The 18423-nt window shown below is 43.9% G+C and overlaps 1 protein-coding gene across 1 annotated transcript in view; it reads left to right on the top strand.

Annotated features, from left to right (window-relative positions):
* The window catches only part of TBC1D19 (TBC1 domain family member 19), a 217393-nt gene that overhangs the window by 27635 nt on the left and 171335 nt on the right, over positions 1-18423 (top strand). The window contains exons 3-4 of the mRNA XM_040335157.1: positions 4453-4498; positions 17958-18033. Of these exons, the coding sequence (XP_040191091.1) occupies positions 4453-4498; positions 17958-18033 (122 nt within the window). The remainder of the gene's footprint in view (positions 1-4452; positions 4499-17957; positions 18034-18423) is intronic.

Raw genomic sequence — 18423 nt, 5'->3', positions numbered from 1 at the left:
ACATGCACATGAATGGAACCAGATCTCCAATCGTAGTAGTCATATTTAGTCTGCCATGCCCAAATGGATAGGCAGATCAAGGGTGGAAGAATCTTGCTTATAAATCATAACATAATGAATACTTTTGTGTTTAACATGAAAGTATTGAGCCATTAGGCTCAAAGTTGTAACACTGCATGGCATAGGGTACCAAGAAAGAAGGGAAAAAAAAAAAAAAAAAAAAGGGAGTGAAGGAAAGGGAACCTGGGGAGTGAACCCCAGGGGGCAGGAAAAGTGACCGGGGAAAAGAGAGAAAATAGAAAAGTGAAAGAGTGTCCCCGACAATTGCCGAACTTCCGTCAAAAACATGTGGGGACGTGGCGTAATGCGCACGCACGGCAAAGCCTCCGGGAGATGTCGCAGACGCCGCCAGCGAGGGATCGTCTCACAACCGCTGACAGGCCTACGTCCGCCATCCAGTGGAGCATTGTGGGAGCACAGGGCCCTGTGCTCCCGTCCCTTGCTGTAAGGCAGCATGGGAACCGACCCATAGAGAACACTCAACCAGGTCGCCGTCTAGTGGTTGTCGGCTGAGATCCTATGGGACAGAAAAGATGAATATAAATAGAATACTGAAAACCAGCATCAACAGTAAGGTTCTAAAAGTTAGAACAAATGTAATCAAGATATCATTTAATAAACCCAAGGAGTGTATCCCTGAGATAAAGCTAAAGGGCAACTATTTTATGCAAGGCTGGTATACTTAAATATGAAGACTGTGTGGTCGTCCATAGAGAGGCGCTACGGATCATCATCTGATCAACCTAGCTCCTATGTACTAAAAGTACTACCCTCAATTGGGAAAGGGTCCCAAAGTGCTTCATAGGTGCCCGCCTCCCGAGGGTGACTGAATCGCCAAAATGGCGGCTCCCCCGCGTTCCGGAAGAACAAAAGTCCCCGCCCACTGGCGTCACCTCCGCCGCAAACACGTGACGTCCTAACATCACATGTGCTACAAGGCGCACATGGGCGGACAGCATATAGGCGTCCGAAGGGGATCAGGGATGCCGCTGGCAGGGAGGGACGCCCCGTCTGGTGAGCGGAAGGGACTCCGCCGCCTGTTGGGCATATTGGAAGCACAGAACACTGTGCTCCTCCCCCCTGCCAGTAAATCACATCGGTAGGCAGCACCCACACTCAAGGACAAACGAGAGAACCTAAAGGGAAACCCAGAAAACACAAGTTGGAGGAAAAGACCCCCACTCAGGGGGCTAATTAAATTGTCACATTATGCATACATGTGCGATTGTGTACGCACTATAGTATAAACAAAATGAATTATATTTGTACATAAACGTTGTAAAGGTGATATATACGTGGAATATAAGTGTATTCGCTAGGGCTATGGATTGATGGTTTAAAGTGAAGAAGCTGTCATGAGGGGCATATGGACGATCAATTAATTGTATTTGATGAAAAAACTATTATTTATATACGCTCTTCTTGGCTAGGACATTGCTTGATTTCCAAAGGGGAGTGGATTTGAGTTGTAGTCCAGTCCACCTATAGAGGATTAATCGGACTGTCCTAAACTACTAACCACCTTGAGAATTATTCATGGTGTATTAGAATGTCATAAAATGCCTGAATAGGACAACAAAACACCAATACTACGTGGCTTAAGTGCTTCACTTAGGTGTGTCAAGGGGGTAGGTGTGTTTAACCACCCAAAAGAAAGTCTGAAATGAAAAAGACACACATATGGAAAGTGAAGAGCGCTGCGCACCCCTATATATTGTGGCAAGGACATTTTTCCCCAGTGGGGTTTTTAAGAAGCGAAAATTCCAACAATTACAAAATTATATGTTAAAATCCGTATTCTTCTACCTATTTTTGGTAAAAAAAATCGCAATAAGCGTTTATCGATTGGTTTGTGCAAAATGTATAGCGTTTACAAAATAGGGGATAGTTTTATTGCATTTTAATTAATAATTTTTTTTTTTTACTACTAATGGCGGCGATCAGCGATTTATTTTCGTGACTGCGACATTATGGCGGACACATCGGACAATTTTGACACATTTTTGGGACCTATAAAAATGCATTGTTTACTGTGAAAATGACAATTGCAGTCTGGGAGTTAACCACTAGGGGGCGCTGAAGGGGTTAAGTGTGACCTCGTATGTGTTTCTAACTGTAGGGGGGCGGGGCTGGACTTGTGACGTCATTGATCGTCTTTCCCTATATCAGGGAACAGACGATCAATGACAGCGCCACTGTGAAGAACGGAGAAGGTGTGTTTACACACACCTCTAACCGTTCTTCAGCTTCAGGGACCGATCGAGGGAATCCGGCGGCGATCGGGTCCCACGGAGCTTCGGACCGGGTCGCGGGCCCGACCCACGGCTGGGCATTTAACAATTACATACAGGTACTTGATTGTGCCCAGCCGTGCCATTCTGCCGACCTATATCTTGAAAATGTAAAAAAAAAAAATCCTGCTATTCTATAAGATGCGGTAATCATTTTTCAGCACTTTTACAATTATTCTTTAAAAACCTTCCAGAAATGCACTCTGCTCTTAAAGTGGAGCTAATCCCATCAATTTAACGGTTTCCCTAAACTGTTACAGTCAAGGAATGCTGTGAATGATAACTATCACAGTTGCTTGTGCTCTCAACCAAACTGTGAAGCCATTAAATGGCTGTTGTCATAACTGATCACATGCAGCACCATGGCAACTACAGATCAAACAGGATAAAATGACAGCTTTCTTGGCTTTAAAGAATAGGAAGGTTTGGTTTCACTTTGAGGCCTCATGCACACTGGACGTTATACAAATGCCAGTAGCATTAGCTGTAGAAAGCTGTGGCTGTAGAATGAGTTTTGCAGTAGTGATTTTTTAGCAAAACTATACTCCCACAAAAGCTTATGGCTCAAAATGCTAATAAACGCAGAATAGCCAAGTCTTTCAGGATTGGCCCTTTACTCCAATCTGTGATACGCTGGTCCAAGGCACACAGAGGTCACAGAGAGTCACAGAGAGTTCCTGATGAGCGCCCCAGCGGGCACTTGAGAAGCGTGCACATGGGAGGACATGCAGGGACAACCTCCTAGAACTAGAGAACAGCCGTGAAGTCGTACATTGAATATAATAGTTATAGTGGTGGGAAGTAGTTAAAGCGGGGTTCCAACCACAATTAGCATTTTTTAAATGTATGTCTTCATCATGCGTTTTTATAATATAAATCCGGTCACTTACTATTTTACAATCTGCCGCCGCTCCGCAGAATTATTCAAAAAAGATTAGTTTATAAAACTATGTCCACACCGTTGTCATTTTGCTTGTGGGCATTGTGAAGCCCACAAGCACTTACTTCCTGGAAGTCTTGGATGGGGAGTGATAATTGGACAGCGCACTGCATCCTGGGAAATGATGACACACATTTCCCAGGAGCATTATGCCGCGTACACACCATCACTTTAAGTGATGAAAAAAAACGACATTTTCTGTGAAGTAAAAAATGACGTTTTTGAAACTTCAATTTTCAAAGACGAAGTTGCCTACACACCATCGTTTTTCTCACAATGTTCTAGCAAAGCGAGGTTACGTTCACCACGTTTTTCCATTGAAGCTCACTTCATAAGTAGCTTCTAGGCATGCGCGGGTGAAAAAATGTCGTTTTAAATGACGTTTTTGCTACACACGGTCAATTTCTGTGAAGTAAAAGTTGACGTTTTGAAAAACGACACATAAAATTGAAGCATGCTTCAATTTTTTTTGGTCGTTTTTTAGAAGACATAAAACGACGTTTTCCCCCACACACGGTCAATTAAAGTGACGTTTTTAAAAACGTCATTTTTTTTCATCACATAAAGTGATGGTGTGTACGCGGCATTAGAGGGGGATGATGTCAGAATCCTTGGTGATTCCAAAGGCAGATTTCGTGGGACCGCATAGCAACAGGCATTTCCAGATGAGTAAAAAAAAAAATTTTTTTAGGTCTAATGAGCACAATAATGAAAAAAAAAATTGGGATGGAAACTTCACTTTAACATATAATGTTAAAATTTTGCTAAGAAAATAAGGGGCTGACAGTTCTGATCTTCGTATGGCAATGCTAATTGCCTGGCTGTTTCTGGTTTCATTACTTTCTGGAACTGATCCAGAACTAGCATACATGTGGGAAAAATTACAATTCTTGATCTGCATACTTTTTTTTTCAGTACAGTGACTGAGAAAGTACTTAATCCATTGGGTCACTATTACAATTAGGGTAGTAATTGAACGCCTTAAATAACTTGCTGCTCAAGAAGCTTTTCACATTTCCTGCAAACAATACAGTACAATGACTGTAATATTGTGCAATAATTGCTGCTAAGTACTCAATACTAATAAAGAAAAAGTTGCTTTGGTTATAATGGAGAGTATATTTGGCATAGCTAATGCCTCCTTTCATTCATGTTTTCTAGGTTGGGAGAAAAAACTTCAAAATGCTGTATACCGTGAACTTACTGTGTGAGTAAAGCTTGTTGGGTAATGTTAACTAATGTGTTGCAAATGTTATATGTATATGATATACCTATGGAAATTATCTATATTGCAATTCTCTTTTTTTTTTTTTTCAATGTTTTTTTTTTATTGTTTGCGTATAAAAAAAATACAAAAAAGTGTTACATCGTCGTACATATTATAAACAATACACAACCATACGTTTTTCCCTGTTTTCCCCTTATCTTTTCCTACCCTCGTTCTTTGTGACATTGTGAATAAATGAAGAAACACTTGTTTCTGAACTGTCATACCTCGCCTCTCCTCCCCTCCCCCACCCCGCAAACCCTCACCCACCCTCCCATCACACCCTGTGCAGGTTTTTGAAGTTAATGTACTTGGTTAAGTACGTCTTCCCCATAAAGGAATGCCCGATAGCGGGTTAAAATATATTTATTGAATTTGAATGGCGATTTTTATATAGAACATCCTGTTTCGTCTAGCCAGGGTTTCCACATCCTCACAAACTTACTATAATTCCCCTGTCGAGTAAGTGTCACTCTCTCACTCCAAATCATTGTGTTAATAGTTTCAACCCAAGATTTGACAGTGGGTGGCATCTGGGCCTGCCATCTTAGCGCAATTAACTTCCTTGCCTGGAAGAGGCATCTCAGTACCACTTCAAGGGAACTGGCTGGCACTCTATTCTCCTCTATGCTGCCTAACCAGCATGTCTTAGACTCAGCTTCTAACTTAATTTTAAAAGTTTTATTTATTATGGTAACCACCTCCTCCCAGTATCTGAATAACTTTGGGCATTTCCACATCATGTGGATAAGATTGCCTGTCGCTCTGCACCTTGGGCATTCGTCAGTACTTCTCCACCCGAGATTGAACATTCTCCTGGGGGTATAGTATACTCTGTGCAAGAGAAACAAGTGTGATACTTTCTGAGATGGGGAGATCGAAACCAATACCCCCCTCTTCAAGATCGCACTCCACTGTTCCGTGGTCATTTGACCTAAGTCTTTCTCCCATCCTGTCCTGCTCTTAATGGGGCCTGCCCTACTTATTGTTTTGGCTCCTAATCTAGAGTACAGCTCGGATATCAGGCCTTTGGTTGTTTTTGAGGAGGTTATTTTCAGGAGGGTGGGGGCTGAGGACCATACAATGGGTTGTAACCCAAACTGAGCTTGGATAGCATGTCGTATCTGTAAAATGTTTTATTTGTTATATTAAATTCCTGTCGCAAATCTGCGAAGGATTTCATCTGTTCTCCATTGTAAAGTTGGTTTAAACGGCTTATCCCTTGTCTCTCCCATTCTTTACATCTCTCAATGTCTTTTAATTCTCTTAGGTTTTGGTTGCACCAGAGAGGGGCGAATATTGTTATTCCCTTGTAGCCCATCAAAGCTTTTGTTTGCCACACTTTAAGGCTTAGTTTTATAGTTGGACATCTATGGACAAACGAGCCAGCCTCAAGTGCCTCCACTATTGTCCTATGTGGTGCCCCAGTTAGCATCAATCTACCAGGGTTTCCACCTCCCTCCAGTCCGCAGTTCGCAAGCTGTTGTAGCTGTGAGGCTAGAAAGTATGTTTTCGGGTGAGGCACTGCCATACCCCCCTCTTTAGCTGGCAACTGCATGGTCTGGAGACAAATCCTAGCTTGTCCCTTCTTCCAAATTAACTCTCTGAAGAGGGATTCTATCTTTTTGAACCATTTTTGAGCTATCCAGACTGGGGAGTTATGGAGGATATAGAGTAACTGGGGTAACCATAGCATCTTTATTAGATTACATCGTCCCGCTATGGATAATGGTAGTCTACACCAGGCGTCTCTTTTATGTTCCCATTTAGACAAAAGAGGAATTAGGTTATTTTGGACAAAGCTATTAATGTCCCTCGTGATCCATATCCCGAGATATTTCATCGTAACTACTACTTTTAATTGAGGGATTCCATGAGGTATCTGGGCACCAAGGGGGTCAATTGGCAGTAGTGCTGATTTTTCCCAATTAATGACCAATCCGGAGCATAGCCCAAACTCGCCCACTACTTTGATCACATTTTTTAACAAGGTTTCAACGTCTCCCAAAAAGAAGAGGACATCGTCCGCAAACAGTGCGATCTTATCCTCAATAGTCTGTCTGTGGAACCCCTGTATATCTTTAGTTTTCCTAATTTTAATGGCTAATGGTTCCATCGCCAAAGCGAACAGTAGAGGAGAGAGGGGACAGCCTTGTCGCGTTCCTCTCTCTAGTTGAAACATTTCTGAAAATTCATTGTTGATTTTAATTTTTGCTCTTGGCTGATTGTATAACAGCTTCACCCAACTCATGAACCTGGGGCCAAACCCAAATTTCTCTAGGACCTTCCATAGGTAGTCCCATTCCAGACTGTCGAAAGCCTTGGCAGCGTCCAGGGCTAAGACTGCTCTAGAGCCCTCTCCCTCTGTTGGAATTTGCATATTCAGAAACACTCTCCTTATGTTGTTACTGGTTGACCTATTGGGAATGAAGCCGGATTGGTCAGGATGTATAAGCAATTGGATATACCGGTTAAGTCATGTGGCTAACACTTTGGCCAAGATCTTCGCGTCAGTGCATAGAAGTGAGATAGGGCGGTAAGATGAAGCCTATCTTGGATCCTTCCCCTCCTTATGCAGGACAATGATAGTAGCCTCTGTAATAGAGGTGGGAAGTATTCCCTGAGTCAATGCCCAATTTAGTGTCTTTAAGAGTTCTGGTAGCAGGATATCCCCATATTTTTTATAGATCTCTATGGGCATCCCATCCGGGCCTGGTGACTTTTGAGTTGACATCCCCGCCACTGCAAGTTTTAATTCTCCTAAAGTGATTGGCGCCTCCATGTTAATGTTTTCTTCCTCTGATAGGGTCGGGATGGGCAGTCCCTGGAAAAATGTTTCCAGTCCTTTAGTCCCCTCTCTTCTCTTAGAGCTATATAGGGATACAAAGAATTCTCTAAAGGTATTTACTATCTCGGTTTTATCGAAAGAGATTTCACCGTTTGATAACTTGACTGCTGTAACAGTGGAGGGGGGGGGGAATTGGTTCTAATAAGCAGAGATAATAAACGCATCACTCGCTCTCCCTCTCCAAACTGATTCTGTTTCTGGAATATTCGTTTTCCCTCTGTTCTTTTTAATATAGTCATTTTGTATATTTGTTGTTTTTCTAGCCACTCTTTTAAGCTATGAGAAGTTGGGGTTTCAATGTATCTCTTCTCTGCCTGTAGCAACTGATTCCTTGTCTCACTCTCTCCCTCCCTGTTCTTCCTCTTAATCCCTGCTATCTTTTGGATCAGGAGGCCTCGGAGGTAGGCTTTTAGGGAGTCCCATACCACCCCCACTGATGCAGTTCCCTCATTTATCTGTACAAATTCTTTGAGAGCCAACATCACCATACTGTGTTCACTCATTAGTTCGAGCCAGTGAGGGCTAATTTTCCATTTTCTTGGGTACCATTTACCCCTTGTTTTTATTGTCAGCTCGATCGGCGAGTGATCAGAGACTCCTCGTGGGCCATATTCTATATTTATTACTAGTGATGCTGCCTCCTCGTTACCCAACGCCATGTCTATTCTGGATAAAGTGTGGTGAGTCTTCGAAAAGCAGGAGTATTGACGCTCCTGCGGATAGCGCGTGCGCCAAATGTCACATAGCCCCACTTCATCCAAAAATAGCGCTAATCGGTCCTCTCCTTTTGTTTTAGGTCTATTTCCTGGCGGGAACCTGTCCTGGGTCCTATCTAAGGCTTCGTTAAAATCGCCTATAATAACTATTGGTATTCCTGGTTTGTCCAATGTAAACTCGATCAATTTATGTAAGACTTCAAATTTAAATGGGGGGGAATATAAACGCTAGCTATCACAAATGGTTTATTTTCAATTAAGCAGAATAAAAATATAAACCTTCCCTGATCGTCTACCCTCCTCTCTCTACAGGAGAATACCAATCCTTTCCCCACCAGTATGCTCACTCCCCTAGAGTAGGATGAGTGATACGAGTGGTAAGTGGCCTGGAATTTTGGACCACTCAACTGTGTGTCTCCTGTAGACAGAGCAGACCGGCACCTCCCCCCCCCCAACATATCCAAAATAGTTGCTCTCTTGGTTGGGTCTCTCATTCCACGCACATTCAGGGATTTTATACAGACCGTCTTATCTACCATGTGTTATAGTTGAGTTTAGCAACCCTTGACCTTTGCCCAGTTTGTATCTTAGGGACAAGAAAGAGGAAGAAAGAAGAGGTCCCGGTAATAAAAGGAGAATGGAGAAGGCTCAAAAAAACACACATCAGTCAAAAAATTGTATATACTGGAAAAAAAAGAGAGCCAGAAAAAACACGTTCTTCCAGGAATAATGTGTTACTATATAGAAAACCTCCCTGGGGCATTGCTTTAAACATAAGTAACAGTGTAGTACGGCTCCCCTGTTACTGAAGAAGCAGTGAAAGGAAGGGCAAACAAAGAAAACAAAAAAAAGAGAAGAATAAACAAAGAAAACAAAAAAAAGAGAAGAAAAAAAAAAAGGGGAAAAAAAAAAAAAAAGGGGGAGCCCGCAAAAAGCGTTACCCACTTCGCCATACCTTAAAACAGAAAAATAATGAAAACAATCTAAATAAGGAAATTGCAATTGTGAGTGGTGTCATCAAACGCTTGATAGTGGTGTGTAACCCAGCCATATCGAAGTGTTTATCCACTTCGCCATACCTCAAAAAAAGCAAAATAATAAAAATGATCTGAATAAGGGAATTGCAATTGTAAGTAGTGTCATCCAACGCTTAATAGTGGTGTGTAACCCAACCCTTCCTCCCCCCCCCCTTCCCCCGACCCACCCCAATGAATCCCTCCCTCCCGTCCCCTCCCCCACTACACCACCCTCCCTCCCTTGGCCCTCCTGGGCCTCCCCTAGGGGCTCCACCTATGGCCTCCACACTACACACCATTGTTGGGACCTCCCAACTACCATACCTCCCTATACAAACCACAACCATACTACCCTCCATCCCCCCACCGCCCCCCCTCCCTCTAACATCATTACAGTGCCTTTTACTTTCTCCCTTCTCCTCCTCCCATTTTGTGAAGTTTTAGTGCTATTTAATTATGTTTGAGGAGGGATTCCCTATGTTTTAACTAGCCTATTTTCAGCTATTTACCATATTACTGTTCATGTACATATTTAAAAGTGCATTAAGTGACCAAAAAAAAAAAAAGAAAAAAGTAAAATTTCCTCTCTTTCTCCCCTTCACCTCTTCTCTATGGGTCATAGATCTTTCTTATTGTCCTCAAGCCACTTTGCAGTACTTGTCGGAGAATCAAAGAAAAAAGTTCCCCCCAGTGCAGAGACTCTCAGACGGGCTGGGTAAAGCAAAGCATAAGGAAGTCCATGTTTTTGAAGAGTTTTCTTAATTGGAATAAATTCAGCTCTGCGCCTCTGCAGATCGGGGGAAAAGTCCTGATACAGCGAGATTTTGGCCCCATTATATAAAATCTCCCCTTTTTCTCTAGCCTTCCGCAACAGAGTCACTTTGTCATTATAGTTAAATATTTTGACAAGGAGTGGTCTAGGGCGCTCATTTGGCAGACGTGGTTTAAAAGGGACCCGGTGGGCACGTTCAATGCCAAAAAAGGGTGAGAAAGATGTGGCCCCAAAAGTCTCTCCAAACCAGTCCTCGAGAAATACAATGGGGTTGGCTCCCTCACTCCGCTCCGGTATGCCAATAATTCTAACGTTTTTCCTGCGGTTACGGTTTTCCAGGTCATCGATCTTCGCGCCCTGCATGTCCATTTGTTTCTTTAACCCTGAGATTTCTTGTTTAAGCGGGAATAGGTCATCCTCGACTGTACTTAGTCTTTCCTCTAATATAGAGGTTCTTTCTATGGTCTTGCTCAACCTGTCCCCCATTGAACATAAGTCCTCCTTGATACCTTTCAGTTGGGTCTCTAGGCCTGTTATTGAATCCTTGCAGGAGTTGATTGCATGTAGGAGATCTCTCAAAGTGGGTTCCCCCTCACTTACTGTTGTGCCCCCCTCCATGGTTACTGTGGGTAAACTGGCTGGTTTTATTGCAGTGTTCGTTGCAACCGTGTAGTCTTTTCCTCCCCCAGCCCCTTTGGTACTCACAGTTTTCGTAGGGGGGTACTGCTGCTGGTTTTGTTGTGATCGTGCCCCTGCTTCTCCTGTCCAAGGGATTTGTTGCTTGTGCCGTCTGTGGTTGGGTCCCCTTCGCCGGAGACAGAGAGGTCCGGGCAAAGCGATCAAGTTTTGCTGCGGCAGCTGCTGATATTGCTGGTGATACTAATGCGTTTGCCTGGCTCTTTGCGGACCGTGTAATTAGGGCTCCCGCCTGTCCCTTGGACATATTAAGGAAAGAAGAATGTATACAGGAGGCAGCTCGCCCCCCCACTACGGGCTACAGATCTGACGGTCAAAAAATAAAGGAAAAAATTATGGACCTGGGTCTTTTCTCATTTCTTTACTGATAAAGTTGTCTCCTTGCCAAACTCACTCGCTGCAGTCTGTTTTTTCCCCAGCAGGGTGCGGCAGAGTACACAGGAGCTCTCTCTCAAGCAAGTTCAGTGTGGGGAGTAGGGGGGGGGGAACCTCCGGGGATCCCCTGGTTATCTCCAGCACCTCCTTCACCGTCCTTCAGCCGAGACACGCCGGGATTCGCAGAGCCGATCACGTGGTCCGGTCAGCTGACCGCCGCCCTCCAATCGCGGACTCGGCTCGCTGGCTGCAGCCAGACCTCCACCTCCACCTCCGGATCTCCTCAACTCTCCGCGTCACCCCAAGAACTCCCGAGGAAGCACCCCGAACAGGCGGGCAGGCGCAGGCAGCCACAGACCCCCAGAGGTCCCAGGGACACAGGAACACTGACAGGTAAGTTCGCCCGGCGGCGTTAGTCGGCGGCAACGGCGTCGGCAGGAACGGGGCATGGGCTTCAGTAGTTTAAACAGCTTTCCTAGCCAACTTCATATGCAGGGAGTGGAGGGTCTATGGGGGACTCAGCGCACACCTCTCCACATCTCACATGCCTGCCTCACTCGCTCTCCACTTCTCTAGAGGTGTGTTCAAGGCTCTCGGTCAATGCACAACTGTGTTTGCAAAAATGTACTCTCCAGAGGAATACCACAATTTAAGAATGTTACTGTTGTAATATTAATATATATGTGTATATTGTATTGTTGTATTACAAGTCCAAAATTGACCAAGCCAGTTGACATTTGGTACCTGTTAAGATAATTAGAGGTTTGATGTGTAAAATAGACTTATCCTGTCTCTTTGCATATTGACAATCGACAAGCCTCTTTTGAGGTGTAACATGTAATTATCTTAACAGGTAGCAAATGTCAACTGGCCTGGTCAATTTTGGACTTATAATACAACAATATATAAAACACACATATATTAATATTACAACATATTCCCATAAAAACATAAAACATCAACATAAAAAAAAAAAGTCCATTGCTTGAATATTGAGAGTGTCCATGAATATGTTGTAATATTAATATATATGTGTATTATAAGTCCAAAATTTACCAGACCAGTTGACATTTGGTACCTGTTAAGATAATTACATGTTACACCTCAAAAGAGGCTTGACGATTGTCAATATGCAAAGAGACAGGATAAGTCTATTTTACACATCAAACCTGTAATTACATGTTACACATCAAAAGAGGCTTGTCGATTGTCAATAGGCAAAGAGACAGGATGAACCTATTTTACACATCAAACCAATCAAGGCATTACTCAGGCCACATGTATCTAATTACATATTAGAGTAATTTTAGTATGCAAGGATGCACAATTAGGAATAGATGACGATTCATTACCGGTAGGGTTGTCCCGATACCACTTTTTTAGGACTGAGTACCGATACTTTTTTTTTAAGTAGTCGCCGATACCGAATACCGATACTTTTTTTTTAAATGTGTCTCCATATGCAGCCATGTCCCCCCATTGTCTCCCCCCATATGCAACCATTGTCTCCCCCCATTATCCAGCCACTGTCTCCCCCCATTATCCAGCCACTGTCTCCCCCCATTATCCAGCCACTGTCTCCCCCCATTATCCAGCCACTGTCTCCCCCCATATCCAGCCATTGTCTCCCCCCATATCCAGCCATTGTCTCCCCCCATATCCAGCCACTGTCTCCCCCCATATCCAGCCATTGTCTCCCCCCATATCCAGCCATTGTCTCCCCCCATATCCAGCCACTGTCTCCCCCCATATCCAGCCACTGTCTCCCCCCATATCCAGCCATTGTCTCCCCCCATATCCAGCCATTGTCTCCCCCCATATCCAGACATTGTCTCCCCCCATATCCCCCTTACCTGCATCCGCGCTGCCGCCGACTGTTTAACACACGCGGGGAGTGTAATGATTGGCGCCGCGCTGCGTACAGACACTCCCCCTTGCTCGGTATTGGACAGTTCACCCGAGCAAGGGGGAGTGTCTATACGCGTCGCCAATCATTACAGCTGTAATGATTCGTGCCGCGCTGCGTACAGACACTCCCCCTTGCTCGGGATTGGACAGTTCACCCGAGCAAGGGGGAGTGTCTATACGCGGCGCCAATCATTACACTCCCCGCGCGTGTTAAACAGTCGGCGGCAGCGCGGATGCGGCGGGATGCGATGTAACGGTGGCGGGATGCGGCGTTACGGCGGCGGGGGGGGAGTATTCTATTTCGGTATCGGGGGTATTTGCGGGAGTACGAGTACTCCCGCAAATACTCGGAATCGGTCCCGATACCGATACTAGTATCGGTATCGGGACAACCCTAATTACCGGTCACTCTGAAAGACAGGATGTAGATCAAAGATGGCCAATCAAATTGCTCAGCTATTTAGTGAATAGGGAATATAATCCTGGAGTTCAGTCTTGTCACTCAGAATATATTCTCTGATATGGAGGCACAGGTCTAGGAAGAGATTTGAATTATATGCTCTGTTGGATTTTGTATCGTCTGTGGACTTTGGACTTTGTTCGTTATTGGAAGTTAAATAAAATGCGTTCTCTGGAGAGCCTAGTGTGTTGCTGCGGAACAACTCATTTATAGTCATCATACTAACATCTAAATATCAATTATCTAACCGGACTCCACTATTGGACATTTATATCACTACAGTTACGAGGAGTCACATAGATATCAAGCTGCTCTGGTAGCAAATGTAATGTTTGTGTGCCATTCAGGCACAAAACCAGTGAATGGTGAATTAAAACGGTCCTTTAGCAAAGAAAAAAAAAAAAGGCTGATGCACACAAGATGGCATCCATGTTTATTGTGGAAACGGTCTACTGACATGCAAGTGGCAACTCCCACCTTAGGACCACTCCTCTAGAGCTGTAAATATGGACGCATGTGATCTATCCAGTGTGCGGCAGCCTTTTCTTTCACTTTCAGTTGGGGCTCATTCACGCATGTATCAATACCCTGTGTTTAAGCAGTGTTATAAAGCCTCTTAACCACCCTTCAGTGCCTGATTTGAATATTACAATGGGCACCTCCTAGTGCACTACACACAGGTTCTGTAGCGTTGTGTTAAAAATTAAATAATAATGAAAACATAAAGAGAGAAAAAAAAAAAGAGAGAAAAAAATAGGCAGCTTGCAGTAGTTAAATATACAGTACCCAAACAAACGGATAGGGAAAATACTGCAGCGCCTTCAAAACCAAATATTGCAAGCTTAAAAAGGGCCCTTTCACACGGACGTGTCCGTGTACGGGCTCCGCGGGGATCGCTGCAGTTGATCGCCGCTGAGCAGGCAAATGACAGGTCTGTCTCTGCACAATGTGCAGGGACTGATCTGTCAGAGCGCCGATCTCTCCTATGGGGGATCGGATGAAGACAGACCGTTATGCCACGTACACACGATCAGTTTATCCAATGAAAACAGGCCGATGGATTTTTTCATCAGATATCAAATGAAGCTGACTTTCATCGGTCTTGCCTACACACCATCAGTTAAAAATCTGTTCGTGTCAGAATGCGATGACGTGCTGAGAAAAATGAAGTTCAATGCTTCCGAGCATGCGTCGACTTGATTCGGTGCATGTGTGAATTTTTAATCGATGGACTTGCCCACAGACGATCGTTTTTTTCCATCGGTTTTTTAACCATCAGATAATTTTAAAACCGGTTCTACGTTTTTTCACCAATGGGGAGGAAAAAAAAACGATGTGGCCCACACACGATCGGTTCGTCCGATGAAAATGGACCGTTTTCATCAGACAAACTGATCATGTGTACAGGGCATTAGAGTCCGCCTTCATCCGATCCGCCAAGCGGATAGAAAATAGGGTTTTCATCCATCACACTTTGGCGGATTGAACCGGGTCGGATGTCAGCGGACATGTCACCGCTGACAACCGTGGCTCCATAGAGGTGCACAGAGTGTCGTTCAGGTTCGCCTAAAAACCTGACCGGTGGACCTAAACGGTCCGCCTGTGTGAGAGGGCAAAAAACATCCGCAATACTCAAGCTACCAGAGGAAAGCAGCAACGTTTTTGTTTGTATCAACAGAATCCCTCACACATGGTCTACCAGTTCGAGTTTCACAATGGGGACACTAAGCGGTACCGCTTCTTACCAAAAGAGAGCCGCCAGTTCCAAGAGTGAACCTGGGGCAGGAGCTACGTGCTGACATCTCGCTGCCACTTCCATGTTTGGAACTCTCTCTTGATGAGAAGCAGTACTGCCGGGTGTCCCCATTGTGAAATCGGAGCTGCTTGACCACGTGTAAGGGATGTTGTTGACACAAATGCAAATGTTGCTGCTTTTCGTCTGACCCCTTTAATGTTAGTGAGTGCATTTTGGTTCTGTTGCTCATGTGTGGTGGAGAGGATTTCCATCAGTTGGTGGAAGACACTTTCTCTGCAGTGATATTTATCACATATTTTTTTTTTTTTTTAACTTTGGACTTTATTTACACAGATTTTTTTTTTTTTTTTTGAGTAGTGCAGATGTTTTTTTGCACATTATTATGTTTTAAGCTTATAACATTCTGTTTTGGAGGCTCTGCACCATTTTTCTTAAAATGTAAGCAGCGTCTCACTTTCATGAGGCATTTGCTGCTTGTTAGCCGCCTCCATTAATTTCAACGGTAAGATGCTGTAACCACACGTAAAGAGTTCTTGAGTGAAGATTTTATAAAGTGTTAGCTGGGTGCTAGGCGAGAGGCATTCAAGGTTTTATATCACAGAATTCACTGGGAAATAATATAAAACGAGCAAAGTGCAGCTCCAGCCGCTTCCCATTTGTACAGAGCAGCAGTGTGGTAACACCATTTGCTTCTGTGTGCGGCAAAAGCATCAAGCAAGCCAGCAATGCTAACAGTGCCCAGGCAGGAGCAGAGGTAATGAGCATTATTGCCCATGGCAAAGTCTCAGCACCCGCAAGAGTCGGTGCCAGCAAGAAACCACGCCAGCAAATGTCAGTGCTAGCAAGTGACCATGCCAGCAAATGTCAGTGCCAGCAAGTAACGGTGACAATCTTTATATGATCATCATGAGCTGGACCAAGCTAAGTGTTAAAGAGATCCAAGGTATATGAATCTATCTTGCAGAGAATTCACAAAAATGCTTGCTATTACACCACAACCTATACACAAGTCAAAGCAGTTCATTTCCTCTACATCACTTCCTCTTTAACCACTTCTTAGAGAAACAACCCTTTCATGGGCGTTTAACAAGCTACATTGATCTTTTTTTAACGCTTCAAAAATTCCACTATATACAGGGGTCTTGGAGTTCAAGCGGCACCAGGGTGCAGTAGCTTGGAGAAGAGTCCTCTTAATCTGATAGATCCCTAGCAAGTTGAATATAAAACTAATATATGCTTCTCTGACAACTCCCTGCTTTGTGTCTCGACCCATTGAGCTAATAAATACAGTTATGAAATTCTGACTGACAGTCACCGGCTCTCTGCAGCTTAAAGACCGAGAGCTGAGCGATCAGCAGTGTTTGATCGTTCAGTTCTCGATCTTAGAGCTGGCGAGGGACAGATGTAGCATTGGACTGATGCTGTATCCACCTAGGTGGGTATGATAAAAAAAAAAATATATGAATCCCAAACTTCTCTTTTTTAAATTTACTTTCCAGTCAGAGGAAAAGACAGTTTGGGGGGTGAAGTGTGGTCAAGAAATACAGTTGCTGAAGATTTTTTTTTTCACGTGTCCACATGATGGCGAGGTCCAGCAGGAGCATGGCAGAGCAGTGTCCACCCAGCTCCCTATTGAGTCACACTGAGCTATACTAGGAATGTGCATCTGGCTGCAATGTCTGCCATGTCCCATGCTCTTTGTATGTACCAGCTCCAAGAAAAATGTCTTGATGCTGTAAGAGAGATTTCATTGTGTTGTTGAGTATTGCAAAATGTTTGTATCATTTACTCTATCACACTGCTGAAGAACGTGGGCGTAACAGAGCAGGTGGCAATAGCAGAGGAGGGAAACAAATGTATTGTGGAGTGAAAAAGTGCAGATCTTTTGCATTTGTGGCCACACCTGAAGAGTATAAGTGAGATTCCCTTTCTTGTGAGTTCCACTAAGGCAGGGGTCTCCAAACTTTCTAAACAAAGGTCCAAAGTTTAATATCCTCCAGACTTTAGGAGGGCCGAACTGTGGTCATCGGGAGTAAAAAGTACACTGGCATCAGTGGGAGTAAACAATGCATCTTTGGTATTAGGGGGTGTCAGTGGGCTGAATAGAGCCCTATCGTTGGTGTCAGAGGAAGGAATAGTGCACCATCCTTGGTGTCAGTGGGATTAATAGTGCCCCATTGTGGGTGTCAGTTTGAGGAATAGAGCCCCATCATTGGTGTCAATGGGAGGAATAATCCCTTATTGTTGGGGTTAGTGGGATTAATAGTGCCTTATGACTGGATTCAATGGGAGAAATAATGCCCCATCATTGGTATCAGAGGGAGGAATAGTGTATTGTATCAGGGGGAAAAAATGTCCCCAAGGGCCGGATAAAGGCAAGCAAAGGGCTGCAGTTTGGAGACCCCTGCACTAAGGTAAAGGAGAGCTGGTATAGCAACATGATGGGAGTTGTATGGTATCCGAGATGAGCACTTGCTGCCTCTCTCACATGGACCCAGTCTCTAGGTGAGTGTTCCAGAGTGGGTAAATTGTCTGTCTGTATTTTATTTCTATCTGTGACCCAAATAGGGAGATATTCTCTAATGCCTTTATTGTCCCTATGATGCCCAAACAGGAAATAGTGGGTATGATTGTCACGGGAACATGAAGACATACGCAACAATAAAATCTCAGAGGTTCTAACCATTCGCCAGGCTACTAAAATAGTTCTTCCCATCACATCCTGTCCTGGCAGCAAAGTTTATTGAATTGTGGCATAAGCCTATATGAGCTTAACAATGTACTAAAAAGCTTTTTTTTTTTAACACAAAAGTACTGAGCCAATGTGAACCTGTGTAATTTGTCTTTCACAGGCTTCCAGCTCCTTGCCACCCTGCAGCACCAGCTGAACACATTAAGGAACCTCTGGCCTACATGAGAAGGGCTCAGGTAGGTAGTATACACCTGAATGGGTAAACATGCATCTCTATCCATTTATATCAATCTATTCCATTGTCAGTCATGCATATTATGCCTTCTTAATGTGACTTTTATTGCAAATATGTCTGGGTGTTGCAACTCCTCTATAACCTGTTTATATTAGGTTTTGTTGAGCGTGAGCAAAATAAGAATGCCAGTCAATTAATTATCTGCTAACATGCACGGAAAACAATGCTTGATAATCGGGTAGAAGGTACAATTTTCTGCTCAATATGGCCGAGTGAAAGGCCTCCATTACCTCACCGAGTGACCCTGGAGCTTTTCTTTTTGTGCCAATAAATGGCTTTATTTGATTGTTGCTGAGCAGACTTTCTTTTAATTTTTCTTTTCTTTTCTTTT

This window comes from Rana temporaria, chromosome 1, assembly GCF_905171775.1.
Source record: "Rana temporaria chromosome 1, aRanTem1.1, whole genome shotgun sequence".
In the NCBI taxonomy this organism is placed as follows: Eukaryota; Metazoa; Chordata; class Amphibia; order Anura; family Ranidae; genus Rana; species Rana temporaria.
This window is presented reverse-complemented; position numbering and strand designations above follow the sequence as displayed.